The sequence below is a fragment of the Mobula hypostoma genome, chromosome 13 (assembly GCF_963921235.1).
Source record: "Mobula hypostoma chromosome 13, sMobHyp1.1, whole genome shotgun sequence".
Lineage (NCBI taxonomy): Eukaryota > Metazoa > Chordata > Chondrichthyes > Myliobatiformes > Myliobatidae > Mobula > Mobula hypostoma.
In genome coordinates, this window is record NC_086109.1 from 4,812,463 (window position 1) to 4,833,773 (window position 21,311).

General features: G+C 42.6%; 1 protein-coding gene across 2 annotated transcripts in view; it reads right to left on the reverse strand.

Annotated features, from left to right (window-relative positions):
* Positions 1–4,012: 4,012 nt before the first annotated feature.
* The window catches only part of LOC134355376 (6-phosphofructo-2-kinase/fructose-2,6-bisphosphatase 2-like), a 114,951-nt gene continuing 97,652 nt past the window's right edge, over positions 4,013–21,311 (reverse strand). Inside the window, exon 14 of one of the 2 annotated variants that reach the window (XM_063065168.1) lies at positions 4,013–5,543. In XM_063065168.1, coding sequence (XP_062921238.1) covers positions 5,466–5,543 — 78 coding nt within the window. In that variant the 3' untranslated portion in view covers positions 4,013–5,465. The remainder of the gene's footprint in view (positions 5,544–21,311) is intronic. The other variant, XM_063065167.1, reaches the window with a different exon arrangement.

Sequence of the window (21,311 nt, forward strand, 5' to 3'; positions counted from 1 at the left end):
CCTCTGCCCAAATTCTTCAATACCCTAATACCCTCAATATTCAGAGTTCTGTTGATATTTTGTTTGAAATTTAGTAACAAAGCCTCCACACCCTCTAGGAACGAGAATTTCAAAGGTTCCCCACCTCCATTGTGAAGAGGCTTGTCCTGAGACTGTGACCTTTGCAAGAATTTCCATCTCTCACCAGCCCCTGGGATGGGACTTGAATTTCTGTCCCTGGACAAGTGATCCAAAACTCTGACTCTTGGCCTGGTGAGGCCTGGTTCCTGGCCCCCCAACCACTACCCTGGAGGGTCAACCAAATCCTACTGTCAAAAACTCCTTCCCATTTCCATTGCTTTTGAGGAAATTAATGAATTATTTGCAATATACATTCACATATGTTAGGAGTAAACTCGATATTGAACAAAATCAGCCTCTGACACAAAATAACTCTAATTTTCACTCCCTCACAGAAGGGTAACTTTTTTTTAACAATCATACTGAAGAAAAATTTGGAACAAACTGTAAAATCAGCACAATGAAATTGCATGACAAAGTGCCACAAGGTTCATTAACATTCATAAATGTCACAGTGTGTACAGTTCAAACTCAATAAAAAAACAAGCTGTACAGGTGAAGTTGGCTCTCCTAAATATCAGACTTCGGAAAGAAATAATTACGTAGTAAACACAAGTGATTCTGCAGATGCTGGAAATCCAGAGCAACACGCACAAATTGCTGAAGGAACTCAGCAGGTCGGGCAGTGTCTATGAAGAGGAACAAACAGTAAACGTTCCAGGCCAAGACCTGTCTTCAGGACTGGAGGAGATGGGGGGAGGTGCCAGAATAAATAAAAGTGGAGGAAGGGGAAGGAAGGTAAGCTGGATGTTGATAGGTGATGGCAGGTGGGTGGGAAAGGAAGGAATCTGATAGGAGAAGAGAGTGGATGATAGGAGAAAGGGAAGGAGGAGTGATATCGGGGGTGGAGATAGGTATAGTCGAGATAGCCATGGAAATTGGTAGGTTTATGAAAGATGTCGGTAGACGGTTAAGTAGTGCTGTGAAGTGTGTAGAGGTAGTTTGTGCTCATTTCCACCTCACTGACAGGATACAGCATGTTGCAGGTTATTCCCTCTATAACTGACCTCACTCCATCCCAAATTACCATGGAAATAGATCTGCCTATCAGTACACAATAAGAACAGGGGTTCCCAAACTGGGATCCACGGACCCCTCGGTTAATGGAAGGGGTCCATGGCATTAAAAAAAAAGGTGGGAACCCCTGGATAAGAGTAAGCTTTATGAAATAGCTTCTGTGGAACTGCATGCTCTAAATCCAGCAAACAAAACAGGAGGAAATGTACCTCTGAGGGTGACACTTGCACAGTTCTGACCGCCAGATTGACCGAGCCTTTACAATGCTGCTGCTGAATCTTAAAAATCCTCCCCTTTCTAACAGGCTCCTGGACGTCGGAAATCTTGGCACAAATCAGCTCCACTCAACACAAGGTGATTTCCTAATCAGTAGTTAACTATTCATACTGACTGCACTGAGAGGTAACTGCTAGTATTAAGTAATAAGCAATTATTGGTTTTTAGTTAACAGATCATCAGGGAAGAGCTACAGGAGCCTGACAACACACACTCAACATTTTAGGAACAACAACTTCTCCTCCATCATCAGATTCTGAATGGTTAATAAACCCATGGACATTACCTACTGATCTCCACATCACTGAGGCTCTCTGGGATTACCTGGAGAACCAGGAGCCAGCGAGACAGGCAAAGTCTGCAGAAGAACTGTGGTAAGTTCTCCAAGATGCTTGGAACAACCTACCAGCTGATTTTCTTATAAAACTGCACAACAGCGTATCTAAGAGAATTGATGCAGTTTTAAAGGCAAACGGTGGTCACACCAAATATTGATTTGATTTAGTTTTTTATTGTTTGCTGCCCTTTATAGTAATTTTTTGATATTTAGAAACTATTCATTTCATTTTTGAAAGCATCTTCACTTGACAGAATTTTTTTACATGTGCGTAAGACTTTTGCACAGTACTGTATTTTATATATATATTTCTTACTGTAATTTATAGTTTAAAGTAATGCGGAACAACAAATCCCACAACATATGTCAGTGATATTAAACTTGAATCTGACACACGGCTACATTTTTATTTTCAGCAGTTCATTGCTTCTTTTAATTATGTTAATGCTGTGGTTAAAAACCTTTAGAACAATTTAAATTCACTGTGTAAACTGTCTTCCTCTCAGCTGAATTCACCTATCACCTTCTAGCTACCCTCCTTCCCCTCCCTCCACTTTTTTGTTCTGGCTTCTTTCCACTTCCTTTCCAATCCTGACCTGCAGAGTTCCTCCAGCATTTTGTGTGTGTTGCTCTGAATTTATGGCCACGTCCACTATGTTTAAACCCACAGGTTTCCCCGCTACAATTCGCTGCCACCATGACCTGGGGTTCCCAGCCAGCTCACAGTCTATGGCATAAAAACAGTTGGGACACCCTACTTTAGACAGAGCAATGCAAAAGACAAAAACAGAACAAACAGAATGAAGAAAAGAACAAAGCACTTCAACACAGTGCTGTGATTTCTGCCAAAAAAACCCACTTACACTGATTATCAATAGAAAATATGAAACACCACGAATCACAAAACAAAATGAAGGCCTCTTACAATGAAATTAGAACATAGGACAGTACTGCCCAGGGGCAGGCCTTTAGCTCACCATGTCTGCATAGCGCATGATGCCAAATTAAACTAATACCCCTCTGCCTGACCCCATGTCTGTCAAAATACATCTTAAATGCTGCTATCACTTTCACTTCCACCACCTCCCTTGGCAGTATGTACAGTACCAGGTACCAACCTCCCTTGTGGAAACAAAATTGTTTATTAATTCATTTTATTTTGGGGAAGAGACAGCAACATTTCTGAAACAAAACTCAGCAGCTGCAGGAAAACTGATAAAATTATTGTTCAAGTGTTAAATACCTTTAAACTCTGGCTGTGTACTTACTAAATGAGGATGTGCTGGCATTGGATAGGATCCAGAGGAGGCCCATGAGAAAGATTCCGGGAAAGAACAGATTAACATATGAGGAGCGTTTGATGTCTCTGGGCCTGTACTTGCTGGAGTTTAGAAGAATGAAAGGGGATCTCATTGAAACCTACCAAATATTGAAAGGCCTAGATCAGGGGAACCCCAACCATTTTTATGCCATGGAGGTCTTACCATTAACTGAGCAGCCATGGACCCCAGGTTGTGAACTCCTGGCTTAAATAGGAGTAGATGTGGAGTGGATGTTTCCTATAGTGGTTGAGTCTAGGACCAGACAGCACAGCCTCAGAATACAAAGATGTTCCTTTAGGACAGAGATGAGGAGAAATGTCTTTAGCCAGATGGGGGTGAATCTGTGGAATTCATTGCCCTGGACAGCTGTGGAGGCCAGGTCAATGGGTTTATTTAAAGTTGAGGTTGATGAGTTCTGGATTAGGCAGGGCATCAAAGGTTATGGGGAGAAGGCAGGAGAATGAGGTTGAGAGAGAAAATAAATCAGTCATGATTGAATGGTGGAAAAGACTTGATAGGCCGAATGATCCAATTCTGCTTTTATTCTGTCATAGGCCAGGGGTTCCTAACCCTTTTTATGTCATGGACCCCTGTCGTTAACTGAGGGGTCTGTGGACACCAGGTTGGGAACCCCTGGTCTTATGGTATCCTCTCATTCTTCTAATGTAAAGAACACAGATCCAGCTCTTACCTATTTAACATACAGTAATCTTACTTAATTATCTGTTGTGCTTGCGTTTGCCAAAGCTTCTTATACTCATTCAAAATAAAACAAACTGAACAGGGCCAATCATAAATCTTGGAAACGCAAACACGAGGAAATCTGCAGATGCTGGAAATTCAAGCAACACACATCAAAGTTGCTGGTGAACGCAGCAGGCCAGGCAGCATCTCTAGGAAGAGGTACAGTCGATGTTTTGGGCTGAGACCCTTCGTCAGGACTAACTGAAGGAAGAGCTAGTAAGAGATTTGAAAGTGGGAGGGGAGGGGGAGATCCGAAATGATAGGAGAAGACAGGAGGGGGAGGGATGGAGCCAAGAGCTGGACAGGTGATTGGCAAAAGGGATATGAGAGGATCATGGGACAGGAGGCCCAGGGAGAAAGAAAAAGGGGAGGGGGGGAAAACCCAGAGGATGGGCAAGGAGTATAGTGAGAGGGACAGCGGGAGAAAAAGGAGAGAGAGAAAAAGAATGTGTGTATATAAATAAATAACGGATGGGGTACGAGGGGGAGGTGGGGCATTAGCGGAAGTTTGAGAAGTCAATGTTCATGCCATCAGGTTGGAGTTAGTCCTGACGAAGGGTCTCGGCCGGAAACGTCAACTGTACCTCTTCCTAGAGATGCTGCCTGGCCTCTGCGTTCACCAGCAACCTTGATATGTGTTGCATAAATCTTGGAAGTGTTTTAAATGACTACAAAAATATCTTACGTATTTAAACACAATATCATTCTCCGATGTAACAGACTAGCTCATAGTTCCTTCCATGGAAGTTAAAACTTCTGAAATATAAATAAGGTTTTATAATACATTTTAAATCTGTCAAAATAATGCAAAAATAAATAAATGAAGGGAAATGCATCAAATAATGATGAAGCACAAAAATTGCTTGCACTAATAGACTAGATTAATAAGGTTTAAATATTTTGGTTTGGTTCAGGAGCGCTCTCTCAGCTTTGGAAAACATCACATATTTGTGCTTTTAGAAAAAACTTAAATGGTAAAGAATTGTTTTGGAATTTTGTGATAAAACTACAACCAGAGAAGGACAATACTGTGTGCTCAAAGTTGTGCACTACTGAATGCTTTAAATAATCCAGGTTAGTCCCCAAGTTTACTACCTGAAGCACTCTGCATCGTGCAGCAAGCTTATTTGATCCAGGAGCAAATAAGATTGGTCAGTTTCCTATGCACTTTATTCAAATTTTAAAAGCTGTGTTCTTAAAGCAAAATAAGTGATGGCTTTCATAAAGTATATTACCAACAGTTTTCTCTGCATAAATTTTTTTTTTAAACTTTGTGTCTTTTGAGTTTCTTGATTACCAAGGTAAATTCAAGCTCAGGACCAATCAATCAGTGAAAATATTTTTTTTCACGTTTCATAAGGCAGTGGCCATATTGACAGCTTACAGAAGGGTAAATGACTGTTAGCCTTGAAACTTTTCTTCCGACAGGCAGCCAGCAGACGATATATAATTTACCTCAGCCACAGGAAACGCTTTCAAAATGTTCTTAATACCACAATGATACAAAATATGTCAGATAATTGCACATGACCAAAGTACGTCCAAAACAATTCTCAGATTACTTTACTGCCTTGTGGATTGCAATCGTCTCCTTTAAAACAAGAGTCTAGCAGTTTCACTGGGTCCAATTTGACGGGATTTAATGGTATTTATGGCACAGTTTCCAATATTTTATGGTGGGGAACAGTGCTCAGTGCCTCCTCTCGTGTACGAGTTAATGAAACATTCTGTGGAAGAGAAAGAGAGTGAATAGATGTCACAATGATTTTTTGGGTTTAGAAAGATATTTGAAGAGATACTTTATACTTTATTGTCGCCAAACAACTGGTACTAGAACGTACAATCATCACAGTGATATTTGATTCTGCGCTTCCCACTCCCTGGATTACAAATATTAAATATTAAAATATTAAAAATAGTTAAAATTAGTAAATATTAAAAATTTAAATTATAAATCATAAATAGAAAAATGGAAAGTAAGGTAGTGCAAAAAAAAAACCGAGAGGCAGGTCCGGATATTTGGAGGGTACGGCCCAGATCCGGGTCAGGATCCGTTCAGCAGTCTTATCACAGTTGGAAAGAAGCTGTTCCCAAATCTGGCCATACGAGTCTTCAAGCTCCTGAACCTTCTCCCAGAGGGCAGAGGGACGAAAAGTTTGTTGGCTGGGTGGGCTGTGTCCTTGATTATCCTGGCAGCACTGCTCCAACAGCGTGCAGTGTAAAGTGAGTCCATGGACGGAAGATTGGTTTGTGTGATGTACTGCGCTGTGTTCACGATCTGTAGCTTCTTTCGGTCTTGGACAGGACAACTTCCATACCAGGTTGTGATACACTCTAGAAGAATGCTTTCTACGGTGCATCTATAAAAATTAGTGAGGGTTTTAGGGGACAGGCCAAATTCCTTTAGTTTTCTCAGGAAGTAAAGGCGCTGGTGGGCCTTCTTGGCAGTGAACTCTGCTTGGCTGGACCAAGTCAGGTCATTTGTGATATTGACCCCGAGGAACTTAAAGCTTTTGACCTGTTCCACTTGCGCACCACTGATGTAAATTGGGTTGTGCGGTTCGCTACTCCTTCTGAAGTCAACAACCAATTCCTTCATCTTGCTGACATTGAGGGATAGGTTATTGTCTTCGCACCATGCCACCAGGTTCTTAGTTTCCTCTCTGTACTCAAACTCATCATTACCCGAGATATGGCCTGCAATTGTTTCGTCATCAGCAAACTTATATATTGAGTGTGATGGAAACTTGGCTACGCAATCATGGGTGTACAGTGAGTACAGCAGGGGGCTGAGTACACAGCCTTGTGGGGCACCGCTGTTCAGAGTGATGGTAGAGGAGAGCTTGTCCCCTATTTTTACAGCCTGGGTCCTGACTGTGAGGAAGTTGAAGATCCAGCTGCAGATCTGAGTGCTAAGGCCCAGGTTCCAGATACAACATGCATCATGCCCATCCAGCCAAGGAGCCCACACCGCCCAATTACAAATGTGACCAATTTCTAACCCGTACGCCACTGAAATGTGGGAGGGGGGAAAGCTGGAGGCTGTGCATGTGGTGACAGGGAGAAGGTACAAACTCCTTACAGTGACAGTATTTAACCCAGATTACTGGCGCTGTAATAGTGTTACTCTAACTTCTACACTAATTGTGCCACACTAATTCCGAAGAGATACAGTGCATTCCAGTTAATTGGGACACATCAAGACCAGTACAGCCCAATTAAGTGGCTTCCCCAATTAGCTGAAGTTTCATGGCACCCTAAAACCAGTCACTTCAGGCAGATGGGGCTCATCAGCTGAGGTTGGCAGTTCATCGAGGAGAAGGAAAGCTCTGATCTCAACCCTCCACCGCCTTGTGGTGTGTCGGTTTCTGTCGTTTATTTGGATTCATCGTCTGCACGGAGAGGGAGAGCCTGCTGCATGGGCAACAGTTTGCTCTCCAGATTGTACTGCCCAGGCTGGCATATGATGCAGATAACTGGGACACAACTTCCGTGATCAGCCTTGACCAATGAAAGGCTTCCTCAGCCGACCAAGTTAATGCCAATTAAGTTGGGCTGGAGAAGCAGGGGCAGGGGTAGAGTTTGTGTGGGCGCACTTTCCAAGGAAAGAGAATCAGTGAAATAGTTTCTTCATAAAGCACAAACTGTTCTGAGAGGAGCTTTTGGAATGAGGAAGAAACCGGAGCACTCAGAGGAAACCCATGCGGTCTTGGGGAGAACATACTAACTCCTTACATATTGAACCTGGGTCACCAATGCTGTAACAGCATTACATTAACCACTATGCTCCAGTAAACAATCCTTTGATTTAAGAACACCCACCTCCCCCATTCAAACAATAAAAAAAACATATTTCCTAAATGACTTCCCTTGCTGAACAGAACTTTCCACTGATTGCTTGAAACATAGTCTCTCCCCGCAGACAGTGGTTCTAATTTGATGTTCGTCCTACTGTGATGAGCAGGTGGAGTGAAGCACTGTTTGCCATGGATGAGCCAACCTCAACAAACATTTGTCATGCTCCACAGCCAAAGAGACAGGTTTCACTCCATCTTCCTAGATAGAGTGAACATGGAGAGGATGTTTTCTACAGCGAGGGAGTCTAGGACCAGAGAGTACAGCCTCCAAATACAAGAACATCCCTTTAGAACAGAGATGAGGAGGAATTTCTTTAGCTGGGTGGTAAATCTGTGAAATTCATTGCCACAGACAGTTGTGGAGGCCAAGCCATTGGGTGTTTTTTTTTGAAGTGGAGTATGATAGGTTCTTGATTGGAAAGGGCATCAAACATAACTGGGAGAATGCAGCAGAGTGGGATTGTTCGTTTGTTGTGTGTCGTATGATCATGGTCTTTCCACGATCGTGACTGCTCTTGCCAAATTTTTCTGCAGAAGTGGTTCGTCATTTTCTGTACAAGGTGGGTGACTCCAGCCATTATCAACACTTTTCAGAGACTGTCTGCCTGGTATCAATGGTCGCATAACCAGGACTTGTGATATGCCCCAGCTGCTCATACGACCATCCACCACCTGCTCCCATGGCTTCACATGACCCTGATCGGGGGCTAAGCAGGTGCTACACCTTGTCCAAGGGTGATCTGCAGGCTAGCAAAGGGAAGGAGCGCCTTACACCTCCTTTGGTAGAGATGTATCTCCACCCTGCCGCCCAGAGTGGGGTTGAGAGGGATAATAAATCTGTAAATCAGCCATGATGGAATGGTGGAACAGACTTGATGGGCCGAATGGCCTAACTCTGCTCCAATGTCTTGAGGTCTTCACCATCACTGGAAGATATAGTGAGGGAGTCTAAAACTAGAGTGCACAGGTTGAAAGTAAAAGTGGAAATATTTAAAGGGGACCTAAGGAACAAGTTTTTTCACACAGAGAGTGGTGAGGATATGGAACGAGCTGCCAGAAGAAGTGGTAGAGGGGGACACAATCACTTGGATACGTACATTTTTTGTGTGAGCGGGGATTTGGGGGTGTCGATGTTACCGTCGCTGTTCTTTTTTGCGAGTGAAAGGCTTGGGGATTGTTATTGTCGCAGATTTTTTTCTCTGAGTGAGGGGATCAGGGGTTGTTATTTTCCCTGTTTTTTTCTCCGGGGAGGGGTGGGGGATTTGATACTATTGTTGCTGTTCTTTTTCTGGGGGGGGGTGGGAGGTTTTGGGATTTGTGAGTTTTTTTCTTCTTCTTTTTCATGTTGGGGGGGAGCTATTGTCTTTTCTTTCAACAATCCCATGGTCTTTCTGTATTTCATGGCTATCTGGAGAAGATAAATATCAGAGTGTATTGTACATGCATACTTTGACAAGAAAATGAAACTTTGAACCATTGAACATGGATGGATAAGGGTGAGGGATATAGACAATGCAGGCAAATGGGACTGGCCCATGTAGGCAACTTGCTCAGCATGGGTGGGTTGCACCAAAGGGCCTGTTTCTGTACTTTTAAGACTCTGTGACACTGGTCTTTCCCATTTATGACCACCCCATGTTCATAAGCTGGAATCTGCACCTTCAACCACCCAATATTTCAGTAAATTGAACTAAATCCAGGCCAGAAACAGAAGGCTGGTAACTGTCTCACAGAAATTAGGTCCACGGTTAGTACAGTCAATGGTTCAACGGTTCAATTTAATAGTGTATCAGAGAACGTATACGGTATACAACCTGAAATTCTTACTCTTTGCAGACATCCACCAAACAGAAAAAAACTGCAAAGAATGAATGACAGAAAACGTAGAACCTCAAAGCCCCCCTCCCACGCACAAGCAGCCGCAAAAGCCTCAACCCTCCCCCACCTACTCCAACAAAAGCACCAACCCAACCCCCCAATGTGTAAGCAATAGAAATCCCCCCCCCCCGAGACCCTGATCTAGAGGCCATCAAAACCACTGTTCATCCCAACTCTTCAACAGTTCAGACAGTTTATCGCAATCTAGGCTCTGTTACAGGATATTACATTCATATGAAGTAACAAACATTCACATGAAAGAACAAACTTATGAAAGTCAAAAAGCAGCAGATACTGTGAACCTGAAACACAAATAAAAAATGCTGAACTGAAAATAAATAATGAACTATCCACAGGAAAGGGATTTCTAACATCCTCTACACTGCAGACTCGTGCTGTCTTCAAAACATATACAGTAGCATGCAAAGGTTTGGGCACCCCGGTCAAAATTTCTGTTACTGTGAATAGCTAAGCAAGTAAAAGATGAACTAATTTCCAAAAGGCATAAGGTTAAAGATGACACATTTCTGTAATATTTTAAGCAAGAAAGCTTTTTTGTTTCCATCTTTTACAGTTTCAAAATAACAGAAAAGGAAAAGGGCCCGAAGCAAAAGTTTGGGCACCCTGCATGGCAGTACATAGTAACACCCCCTTTGGCAAGTATCACAGCTTGTAAACACTTTCTGTAGCCAGCTGAGAGTCTTTCAATTCTTATTTGGGGGATTTTCGCCCATTCTTCCTTGCAAAAGGCTTCTAGTTCTGTGAGATTCTTGGGCTGTCTTGCATGCACTGTTGTCTTGAGGTCTACCCACAGATTCTTGATGATGTTTAGGTCGGGGGACTGTAAGGGCCATGGCAAAACCTTCAGCTTGTGCCTCTTGAGGTAGTCCATTGTGGATTTTGGGGTGTGTTTAGGATCATTATCTACACTACGCGCTGATTTTGTTCATTGCGGACACTGGATGAATTTCTCCATCAATAACTTTGAGGAACTAATACACAGTTTTATAGTACTGTACTGCTATTGTTACCCAGTTTGTCTTTTTTCTACCTTTTTAACTATTTCCATGAAACTTCGGCGAATTAGGGCAGCACTTAATTGGGCCAAAATGTGCTGGTCTTGATGTGTCCAGTTATCTGGAATCCACTGTATTTACAAAAAGCTAGTGCAAAAGAGAGAGGGGAAAAAAGTCGTGAGGTCATGTTTATGGACCGTTCAGAAATCTGATGGTGGAGGGGAAAAAGCTGGTCCTAAAGCATTGAGTGTGTGTTTTCAGGCTCCTGTACCTCCTCTAAAAGTTCTATTTTAACTTCATCAGTCCACAGGACTTGTTTCCAAAAATGCATTAGGCTTGCTTAGATGTTGCTTTGAACCTTTTGAATAGAACTTTTTGGCCGCAATGAGCAAAGGTATGTTTGGAGAAAAAAGGGTGTAGAATTTCATGAAAAGAACCCCTCTCCAACTGTTAAGCACGGGGCTGGATCGATCATGCTTTGGTTTTGTGTTGCAGCCAGTGGCACAGGGAACATTTCACTGGTAGAGGGAAGAATGAATTCAATTAAATACCAGCAAATTCTGAAAGCAAACATCACACGTAAAAAAGTCGAAGATGAAAAGAGGATGGCTTCTACAACAGGATAATGATCTTAAGCACACCTCAAAATGGACAATGGACTACCTCAAGAGGCGCAAGCTGAAGGTTTTGCCATGGCCCTCACAGTCCCCCAACCGAAACATCATGGAGAATCTGTGGATAAACCTCAAGAGAGCAGTGAATGCAAGACAGCCCAAGAATCTCACAGAACTAGAGGCCTTTTGCAAGGACGAATGGGCGAAAATCCCCCAAACAAGAATTGAAAGACTCTCAGCTGGCTACAGAAAGTGTTTACAAGCTGTGATACTTGCCAAACAGGGTGTTACTAAGTTCTGCCATGCAGGGTGCCCAAACTCTTGTTTTGGGCCCTTTTCCTTTTTTGTTATTTTGAAACCGTAAAAGATGGAAAATAAAAAGTTTTCTTGCTTAAAATATTAAGGAAATGTGTCATCTTTAACTTTATGCCTATTGGAAATTAGTTCATCTTTTACTCGCTTAGCTATTCACAGTAACAGAAATTTTGACCGGGGTGCCCAAACTTTTGCATACCACTGTATACTGTTGATTACCAGAAGATTATCATGGAGGAGGCACAGGAGCCTGAAAACACACACTCAATGCTTTAGGACCAGCTTTTTCCCCTCCACCGTCAGATTTCTGAACAGTCCATAAACATGACCTCACCATTTTTTTCTCTCTCTCTTTTGCACTTGCTTTTTGTAAATACAGTGGATTCCAGATAACTGGACACATCAAGACCAGCACATTTTGGCCCAATTAAGTGCTGCCCTAATTCGCCGAAGTTTCATGGAAATAGTTAAAAAGGTAGAAAAAAGACAAACTGGGTAACAATAGTAGTACAGTACTATAAAACTGTGTATTAGTTCCCAAAAGTTATTGATGGAGAAACTCATCCAGTGTCCGCGATGAACCAAAATCAGCGCATAGTGTAGATAATGGACTGCCTCCATACAATACTATTGACGATTGCATCCTCCCAAATCTTCGTTTTCATTGTCATATTCAAGATGATTGGCAATACCTTCAAATTCTTTGTAGTTCCTAACTTGTTGAAGTAGTTAAGTAGTTTAATTTTTCACTCCTGGTGTTTCTGGCATCCCCAAGCTTGAATGCTTGAAACCACAGTGAGCAAAATAGTTCTGAATTGCCTTACTGATTATTCCTTACTATTAGTGACAAAAGTCACTGCTTTTTGAACAAAAACAGATGCAACTGATGCTATTTAAAAACTGATTGCTTTAAGCATGGTGTAGCGTCCAACCGCCACACAAGTGCTAGCAAGAAGCTGCTTGGCAACAGTGTCCTGTCCAATTAAATGGCACAGTGTCCCAAATAAACAAAGGGAGTAATTTTTCAATTAGCTTTTTTTCTTTAAGAGTTGTCCCAAATAGCAGTTGCCCTGCTGGCGCAATTAGCTGATATCCACAGTAAATATACACCCCATGGCCACTTTATTAGGTACAGGAAATGGAACCCAGTGTGATCTTTTGCTGCTGTGGCCGATCCACTACAAGGTTTGATGCTCAGAAATATTCCCTGCACCTCACTGTTGTAACACGTGGTTATTTGAGTTACTGCTGCCTCCCTGTCAGCTTCATGGGCCATTCTCCTCTGACCTTTCTCAGTAACAAGATGTTTTTGCCCCCAGAACTGCTGTTCACTGGATATTTTTCTGTTTCTCACACCATTCTTTGTAGACTCGAAAGACCGTTGTGCGTGAAAATCCCAGGAAATCAACAGTTCCTGAGATAATCAGACCACCCCGTCTGGCACCAAAAATCACTCCTCGGTTAGTCTCATTTCTTCCCCATTCTGATATTTGGTCTGGACTAAACCTGAACCTCCTTGAGCATGTTTCCATGCTTTTCTGCATTGAGTTGCTGCCACAAGATCGGCCAATTAGGGATTTGCATTAATAAGCAGGATTGCAGGTGCACCTAATAAATTGGCCACTGAGTATATATTTGTTATCGTAAATTATAGTAATCTTTATGTATTGCACTAGAGTGCTGCTGCAAAACAACAAATTTCATGACATGTCAGTAATAACAAAGCTGACTCTGATTTACCTCGTGGGCTGCTTCTGTCAGCATACTGGGTTTGTCCCTTGTGCTTGGAGATCAGTTGCAACATCAAAGCTATTTATAGTCACTATGTTTCTAAAGATCTAAAGAGGCTGGTTGCAAGTGAAGACAGTCGAGTAGGAACACAAATACATGTCAAAACTAACTGACCACTTCAGCATAGAAGTCAATCAATTAGGTTGAGTGAGCTAGGGCTTCTCTCTTTGGAGTGAAGGACGATAAGCGGTGACCAAATAGAGATGTACAAGAGGTAGAGATAGAGTGGACAGTCAGAGACTTTTTCTCAGAGCAGAAATGGCTAATACTGGGATGGATGTCCAGGACCAGGGTGGGGGTGGGTGTCAGATACAGCGTGGAATAGGCCCTACTGACACTTAAAGCCCTGCAACCCCTGATTTAACCTAGCCTAATCACAGGACAATTTACAATGACCAATTAACCTACCAACCGGTATGTCTTTGAAATGTGGGAGGAAGCCCATGCAGTCATGGGGAGAACGTACAAACTCCTTACAGGCAGCAGTAGGAATTGAACCCAGGTCGCTGGTAATGTAAAGCTTTATGATAACCACTATGCCACTGTACCACACTCTTTTTGCCAAGCTTAGCCTACTAAGATTGCAGCTGACACATGTAGAGGTCAAAGAGTTGTTTGAGTAAATTAAACTCCCAACCAATATTTTTAGTTCAGCTTCTTGTTGTAAATAGAAGTCAGTTTTCAGTATTTAACTGAAAGCAAAAATCAGTTGGAAGTTAAAAAGTCAGCTTTGCAAACAAACTACACTGTCCCTGAAACAGGATGCTGGGCTGACTGCTCAAGAGTTACAGTGTAAGACAATGGGGTTATCTTAATTGGCCTGCCACGAACCAGACAACACTGGCTAAATTGTTTAGTTCAAGGAAGTTGGCAGACCAGATTGATGCTATCACTTAGCACATCAAATAACTGATCTATAGTTGGAACATTTGTGCATTCAGAGGATCTCCTTTCACAGTATTAATTTTGGACGTCTGGAAGCTCTGACACAAACTTTTAGACTATTTGTGTGGAAAGACATTAGGAAAAATATCACATGTGTAAAGTCACCCAAATGGCAAAAAAAAACAGTATATAACCATTAGAGAGCACTCAAGCTTGTTAGAAATGATCAAGGAACAGCAAGAAGACAGACAGAAAGAAAGGGTGTCTAGAATCCATTCCTCTTTGATTCTTGTGACAGACAACTCGTTCATCTGCAACTCATTAGTATATCATTCTAGCTAAAAGAAACTGTACCTGTGTTTTGGAAATACTTTATGTATTAGAATTTGGAAATCTTTTCTAAGACAGAAAACCTCTGAATTTTAAATATATTTTAGGGGATTTAAACTTGTATCGCTAAAATAAATAAACAGTGCTTAAACTGCTTTGTTAGCTGGAATCATCAAGAACAATCATTTGATTAGCTGAGGCTAATGATGGGGGTAGATAAAGTCAGATATATCAGGATTCCAGTGGAATGAAGGGAATTACAGAGGCATGAGAGAGGAGCTGGCCAAAGTTGACTGGAAGGGAACACTAGCAGGGATGATGGCAGAACAGCAGTGGCTGGAATTTCTGGAGGACATTCAGAAGTTGCAGGATAGATATATCCCAAAGGGAGGATGACACAACCGTAAAGAGAGGGCATATAATATAGAAAAGGTTAATGGGAAGTTAGAAGGTTGCAATCTTACGAAAAGCAACTAAAAGCCATAAGGAGAGAAAGATGACATGTGAAGATAACCTAACCAATAACATAAAAGAGAATACAGAAAGATTTTTCAGATATATAAAGAGTAAAAGAGAGGTGAGAATGCCTATCAAACCACTGGAAATGACCATGGAGAGGTAGTAATGAGGGACAAAGAAATTGTGGCTGAATTTAATAAATATTTTGCACAGTATCTTCACTGTGGAAGATACTAGCAGTATGTCAGAATCTTGAGAGGGGCAAGGGGCAGAAGTGAGTATAATTGCTATTACTAAGGGGAGTGTTCTTGGGAAGCTGAAGGTTGGATGACAGATAAGTCATCTGGACCAGATGGACTATACCCCAGGGTTCTGAAAGAGGCAGCTGAAAAGATTGTGGACGCATCAGTAGTGACCTTTCAAAATCAAACATGAGAAAATCAGCAGATGCTGGAAATCCAAGGCAACACACACAAAATGCTGGAGGAACTCAGCAGGTCAGACAGCATCTATGGAAAGAAATAAACAGTCTTCCATGGAAAGGAATAAACATTCATTAGGTTCTGGAAGGGTTGGGAGAACTTGAAAATTGCAAATGTCACTCCACTCTTTAAGAAGAGAGGGAGGCAGAAGAAAGAAAATTATAGGCCAGTTAGCCCGACTTCAGTGGTTGGGAAGATGTTGAAGTCTATTATTAAGGATGAGGCTTCGGGGTACTTGGAGGCACATGATAAAATAGGCCAAAGTCAGGATGTTTTCTTTAAGGGGAGATCTTGCTCGACAAATCCGTTGGAATTCTTTGAGGAAATGACAAGCAAGATTAACAAAGGAGAGTTCGTGACTGTTGCTTACTTAGACTTTCAGACAGCCTTTAACAAGATGCTGCTCATGCGGGTGCTTAACAAGAGCCAATGGTATTACAGGAAGCATACCAGCATCGATAGAAGATTGGCTGACTGGCAGGAGGCAAAGAGTCGGAATAAAGGGGGGCTTTTCTGATTGGCTGCCAGTGACTAGTGGTGTTCCGCAGAGGTCAGTGTTAGGAGCACTTCATTTCATGTTATATGTCAATGATCTGGATGACAGAATTGATGGCTTTGTGACCAAGTTTGCGGACAATATGAAGATATGGGCATACGGTGTTGAGGAAGCAGCAAGTCTGCATAAGGACAGACAGATTGGGAGAATGGGCAAAGAAGTGACAGATGGAATATAGTGTAGGAAAGTGTATGCTGCAAGTCTGCACGTTGGTAGAAGGAATAAAGTCGTAGATTATTTTTTAGATGTAAGGGGTTTCTTTTTTTATGTCACTGTGTAGTCTAATTAAAATGGCTTCTTTGTTATGTTATAATTGAAAGGGCTTCTTTGTTATGTTAACTGCTGAGAAAGCCCTTCCCGCTAGCAGTTTGTTTTGGATTATCTATTGATAAGAGGACGAATGAACCAATTGCGATAGTTGTTATTCTTTTGGTGTTTCTGTAAGATATTGTATGCGCGGGGTTTTTGGGGGGAAGGCGGGAGAGAGAGACAGAGGATGGACCAGGAGCTGTGAGTCTGCTAACAGGGTCGGACCCCGAGCGGGGCATTCGGCAAGGAGAGGAGACGGAGACGGACTCGTGTGGAGCGTCTGGTCGACCACCGTTGTTGGTCCCAGGTGGCCAGTCGAGGTGGTCCGAGGGGTCGCAGGGTGAGGAAGAAGGGTCCTGAGCTCCAACTGTTTGTGCACAAAGAGCTTGAACTTTGATAAGTGTGGCTCCTTTGATTTTCCTTTTATATTTTATTCTCTATTAATTATATAGTTCCAATAATATCTATAAACTGTAAATCATTTAATCGTATCTGGTGTACTGTCTGTTATTTGGGCGGGGTGGGGTACATCACACAGCATCCACACAAATTGATTACTCAGTTTCGCGGGGCCTTGGGCTGTTTCCCTAGGCGACAGCGAGCCGAGCGACCCTGAGGCTGGCCGGGGGTGGGGGAGGGGGGGCTACATAAACATGCAAAAAATTCAAAGATCTGAGTTGCAAAGGGACTTGGGAATTGTGCAAGATTTCCTAAACGTTAATTTGTAGGTTGAGTCAGTGGTTTCGAAATTTAACATTAATTTCAAAAGGACTGAATAAAAGAGGAACGATGTGATGCTGATGTTTTATAAGGCATTGGTTAGACCACAGAGTATTGTGAGCAGTTTTGGACTACTTTTCTAAGAAAATATGTGCTGGCATTGGAGAGGGTTAGAAGAGATTCACAAGAATGATTCCAGGCATGAAAGGGTTAATGTATGAGGATCATTTGATGGGTGTGGGCCTGTATGCGTTGGGAGTTTAGAAATATGAGGGCACACCCTCAGAACAGAGGGACATCCATTCAGATAAGAGATAAGGAGGAATTTCTTTAGCTAGAGGGCGGTGAATATATGCTGCAGACAACTGTAGATGCTAAGTCATTGGGTAAATTTAAAGTGGAGGCTGATAGGTTCTTGATTAGACAGGGTGTCAAGAGTTATGGGGAGAAGGCAGGAGAGTGGAGTTAAATCAGCCATGATGGAATGATGCAGCAGAGTCGATGGGCCAAATGGCTTAATTCTGGCTTTGTTTCGAATGGCTTAATCCTGCTCCTATGTCTTAAAGTCTTATCGAAGCATCTCCTCATTGGTAGGTGGGGCGGGGTGGTGGTGAATGGAATCCACCACTTAAATAGTGGGTATTGGCAGCTAAGTTCTCTAAGCAGGGAAGTGATCTGGCCTTTGAAAAGCAGGTGGCTACAGTAGAACATCAGAAGACAGTAGAAATCGGTAGGAATTGTAGGGGGTCTAGTGTGACTGGTCAAGGACGACAAATGCAGCATGCTACCACCCACTCTGGACTCCCTACAGTTTCCCTCCCGACACAACCGATTATAGATGACACAATAGCCATAGCTCCACATACTGTCCTTACACATTTGGAGAAGATAGATGCTTATTTGAGAATGCTGTTCTTGGACTAGAATTCAGCATTCAACACCATAATTCCGTCCAGGCTCAACATGAAGCTCAGAGACCTCAGCCTTCACCCCGCCTTGTGTAGCTGGATCCTGGACTGGTGGCAGGTTGCCAGCAGCTGGTAAGAGTGGGCTTCCTCACCTCAGCCTCTCAACACAGGAGCCCCTCAGGGCTGTGTCCTAAGCCTCCCCCTTTACTCTCTGTATACCATGACTGTATCGCCACCCACAGCTCCAATCTGCTAATTAAATTTGCTGATGATACTACATTGATTGGCCTAATCTCAAATAATAACGAGGCAGCCTACAAAGAAGAAGTCATCTCTCTGACACAGTGGTGTCAAAAAAAAAACCTCTCCCTCAATGTCGCAAAAACAAAGGAGCTGGTTGTGGATTACAGGAGGAATGGAGACAGGCTAACCCCTATTGACATCAATGGATCTGGGGTTGAGAGGGTAAACAGCTTCAAGTTCCTCGGCATCCACATCATCGAGGATCTCACGTCATCTGTACATACCGGCTGTGTGGTGAAAAAAGCACAACAGCACCTCTTTCACCTCAGATGATTGAGGAAGTTTGGTATGGGCCCCCAAATCTGAAGGATTTTCTACAGGGGCACAATTGAGAGCATCCTGACTGGCAGCTTCACTGCCTGGTATGGGAACTGCATTTCCCTCAATCACAGGACTCTGCAGAGAGTGGTGCGGACAGCCCAGCGCATCTGTAGTTGTGAACTTCTCACTATTCAGGACATTTACAAAGACAGGTGTGTAAAAAGGACCTGAAGGATCATTGGGGACCCAAGTCACCCCAACCACAAACTGTTCCAGCTGCTACTATCCGGGAAATGGTATCGCAGCATAAAAGCCAGGACCAACAGGCTCCGGGATAGCTTCTTCCACCAGGCCATCAGACTGATTAATTCATGCCGATACAATTGTATTTCAGTGTTATATTGACTGTCATTGTACATACTATTCATTATAGATTACTATAAATCGCACATTTAGATGGAGACATAACGTAAAGATTTTTACTCATGTATATGAGGGATGTAAGAAACAAAGCCAATTCAATTCAACTCCCTTTAGTTTTTTTTACCCAGAGGATCATGGATGCATGGAATGAGCTGCCAGGGTGGTGGTAGAGGCAAATACATTAGGGATATTTAAATAATTCCTAGATAGGTACACGGGTGATAGAAAAGAAGAGGACCTGTGATCTTAGAGTACTGTATTTATCGATGTGGAGCAGAGTGAGTGCGTAAATCTGGCGGGAGCAAAGGATGTTGGGAAAGGTGGGGATGGAGCACCACGGGGAGGGGTGTGGGACAGGTGGCAGAGAAGGAGTGCCGGGGTGGGGGTGGGGTGGATGCAGACATACCCAGCCCTGAGACACCAGGCAATGTCAATGGATTCCAAACAATTGGTTACTTGATCATTACAGAATGTCTCTCTGATGCCTCCTGCTCCCTCCCCTCTCCCTTCCCCTTTTCCCAACCACAATTCCCCTCTCCCTGCCCCCTTCCCACTCTCAGTCCACAACAGAGACCCCTATCAGAATCAGGGTCATCATCACTCCCACATGTCATGAAATTTGTTTTTTTGTGGCAGCAGTACAGTGCAATTCAAAAATTACTATAGTACTGTGTAAAATCCTTAAGCATCCAAAGCTGTATATACGTGCCTCAGACTCCTGCACAGTACTATAGGTTATAAGGTCAGCACAACATCATGGGCTAAAGGGCCTGTACTGTGTCACTAGTGTTCTACAGCATGTTCTAATTCTACAGACACCCATGGAAATAAATAACTATCTTATGCTTGGTCAAAGCTTACCTAATCAAGCATTGTACAATTCAAATTTTGCTAATTGTTTACTCTAAGTGGTTCACTATATGTGTCTTACTAATCCATAGTCCATTCATATTGCACGCTTACACAGCTACACTATTCCATTGTGTGTCACGTTGTGTCACTTACAGCTTACTGTTGAAATCAATTGTATGAGGCGAGGTTTGCATGCAGTTAGAGATCAACTCGTTCTGTATGATGCAGACTCTATTTCCTCCGCAAGATTTTCTCAGATAGGGTTTTCAGATAATGCTTTAAGTAAATAGGAAACATATTTGAAGCAATTTGTTACTTTACCAAATATGTGGTCTCTGAAGTTATTATGCTCCTATGTTAGATTTTGGGTAATCGTCTGAACTTTTGTTTATTGGGAGAATGGAAATCACATTGGCTAATTTTCGGATGACTGGGGATATGGAAAATCTCTTTTTTTTTGGAAAAAATAGGAGAAACTTTGGACATTTTACACAAACTCAAATGTCTTAATTTGCCAACAAATGTTAGTCAGCTGCTCTACAATGAAGGATCCAAAGAGGGAGCAGTCATGGGGGTCCTGTGGAAGCTAAGCCAGATCTTAGCTGAAGGACAATGGCTGAAAGAAGCTTGGGTAAATGTTAGCATTCATGTTTTGATTTCTGGAGATACTGTTTAGATATTTCAATGCTGAAGCATTTTTAATAATCTTTGAATGATAAAGCCTGGAGACTAGATACCTGCCCTGGAGTTGGACGACTGTCCGTATAGTGGGTGTCTGGGAGGAACGGGGCTTGTTTTGCTGTTGTTGTTTTGTTGCTTGTTGTGCTCTGGGTTGTTCTGCCAAGTATTGTGGGCATACTATGTTGGTGCTGGAAAGTGGGCTGCCCCCACCACATCTTTAGGTTGTGTTGGTAAACAATGCAGTTCATGTTTTAATAAATAAATCTGAAAATGATCCAAATTCTCCGAGAGGACTACAACCTTGTTGTAGGGTTTGGAGGCTTGAGTACCTCAATGACCTGGAGAGCTATGATGACTGGAGTCAGGGCCTCGTGCTTTGGCTGTTGGAAGGGTCACCCATGCTAGACCGGTCAAAGGATAAAAGCCAGGCTAAGAGTGGCCCACCGGACCTCCAGGTTTAGGGGTTCAGTTCAGAGCAAACAACCCCGACTGATCAAGAAACAATTGTTATGAAAACAACAATGAAGAATCCTTCTGTACAGACAGAGATGGAGGATCTTCATTGCTGCCCTAAACGCCAGCGGCATAATGGGCAACCAGAAAGTAAATGATTGACAAACATTTAGACACTGACGAATATTTCGAGACTGACAACTTGTTAAACCAAAGCAGACACCAAATATGAGATATACTACTGTTTGCTTAATTAACAGGGAATACTCTTTATAGGGATGCAGCTATAAAGAGGGCATGACATTCAGGAGTTTGAGGAGATTTGGTTTGTCACCTAAAACATTCGAAAACTTCTGCAGATGTACAGTGAGAGCATTCTGACAGGTTGCATCACTGTCTGGT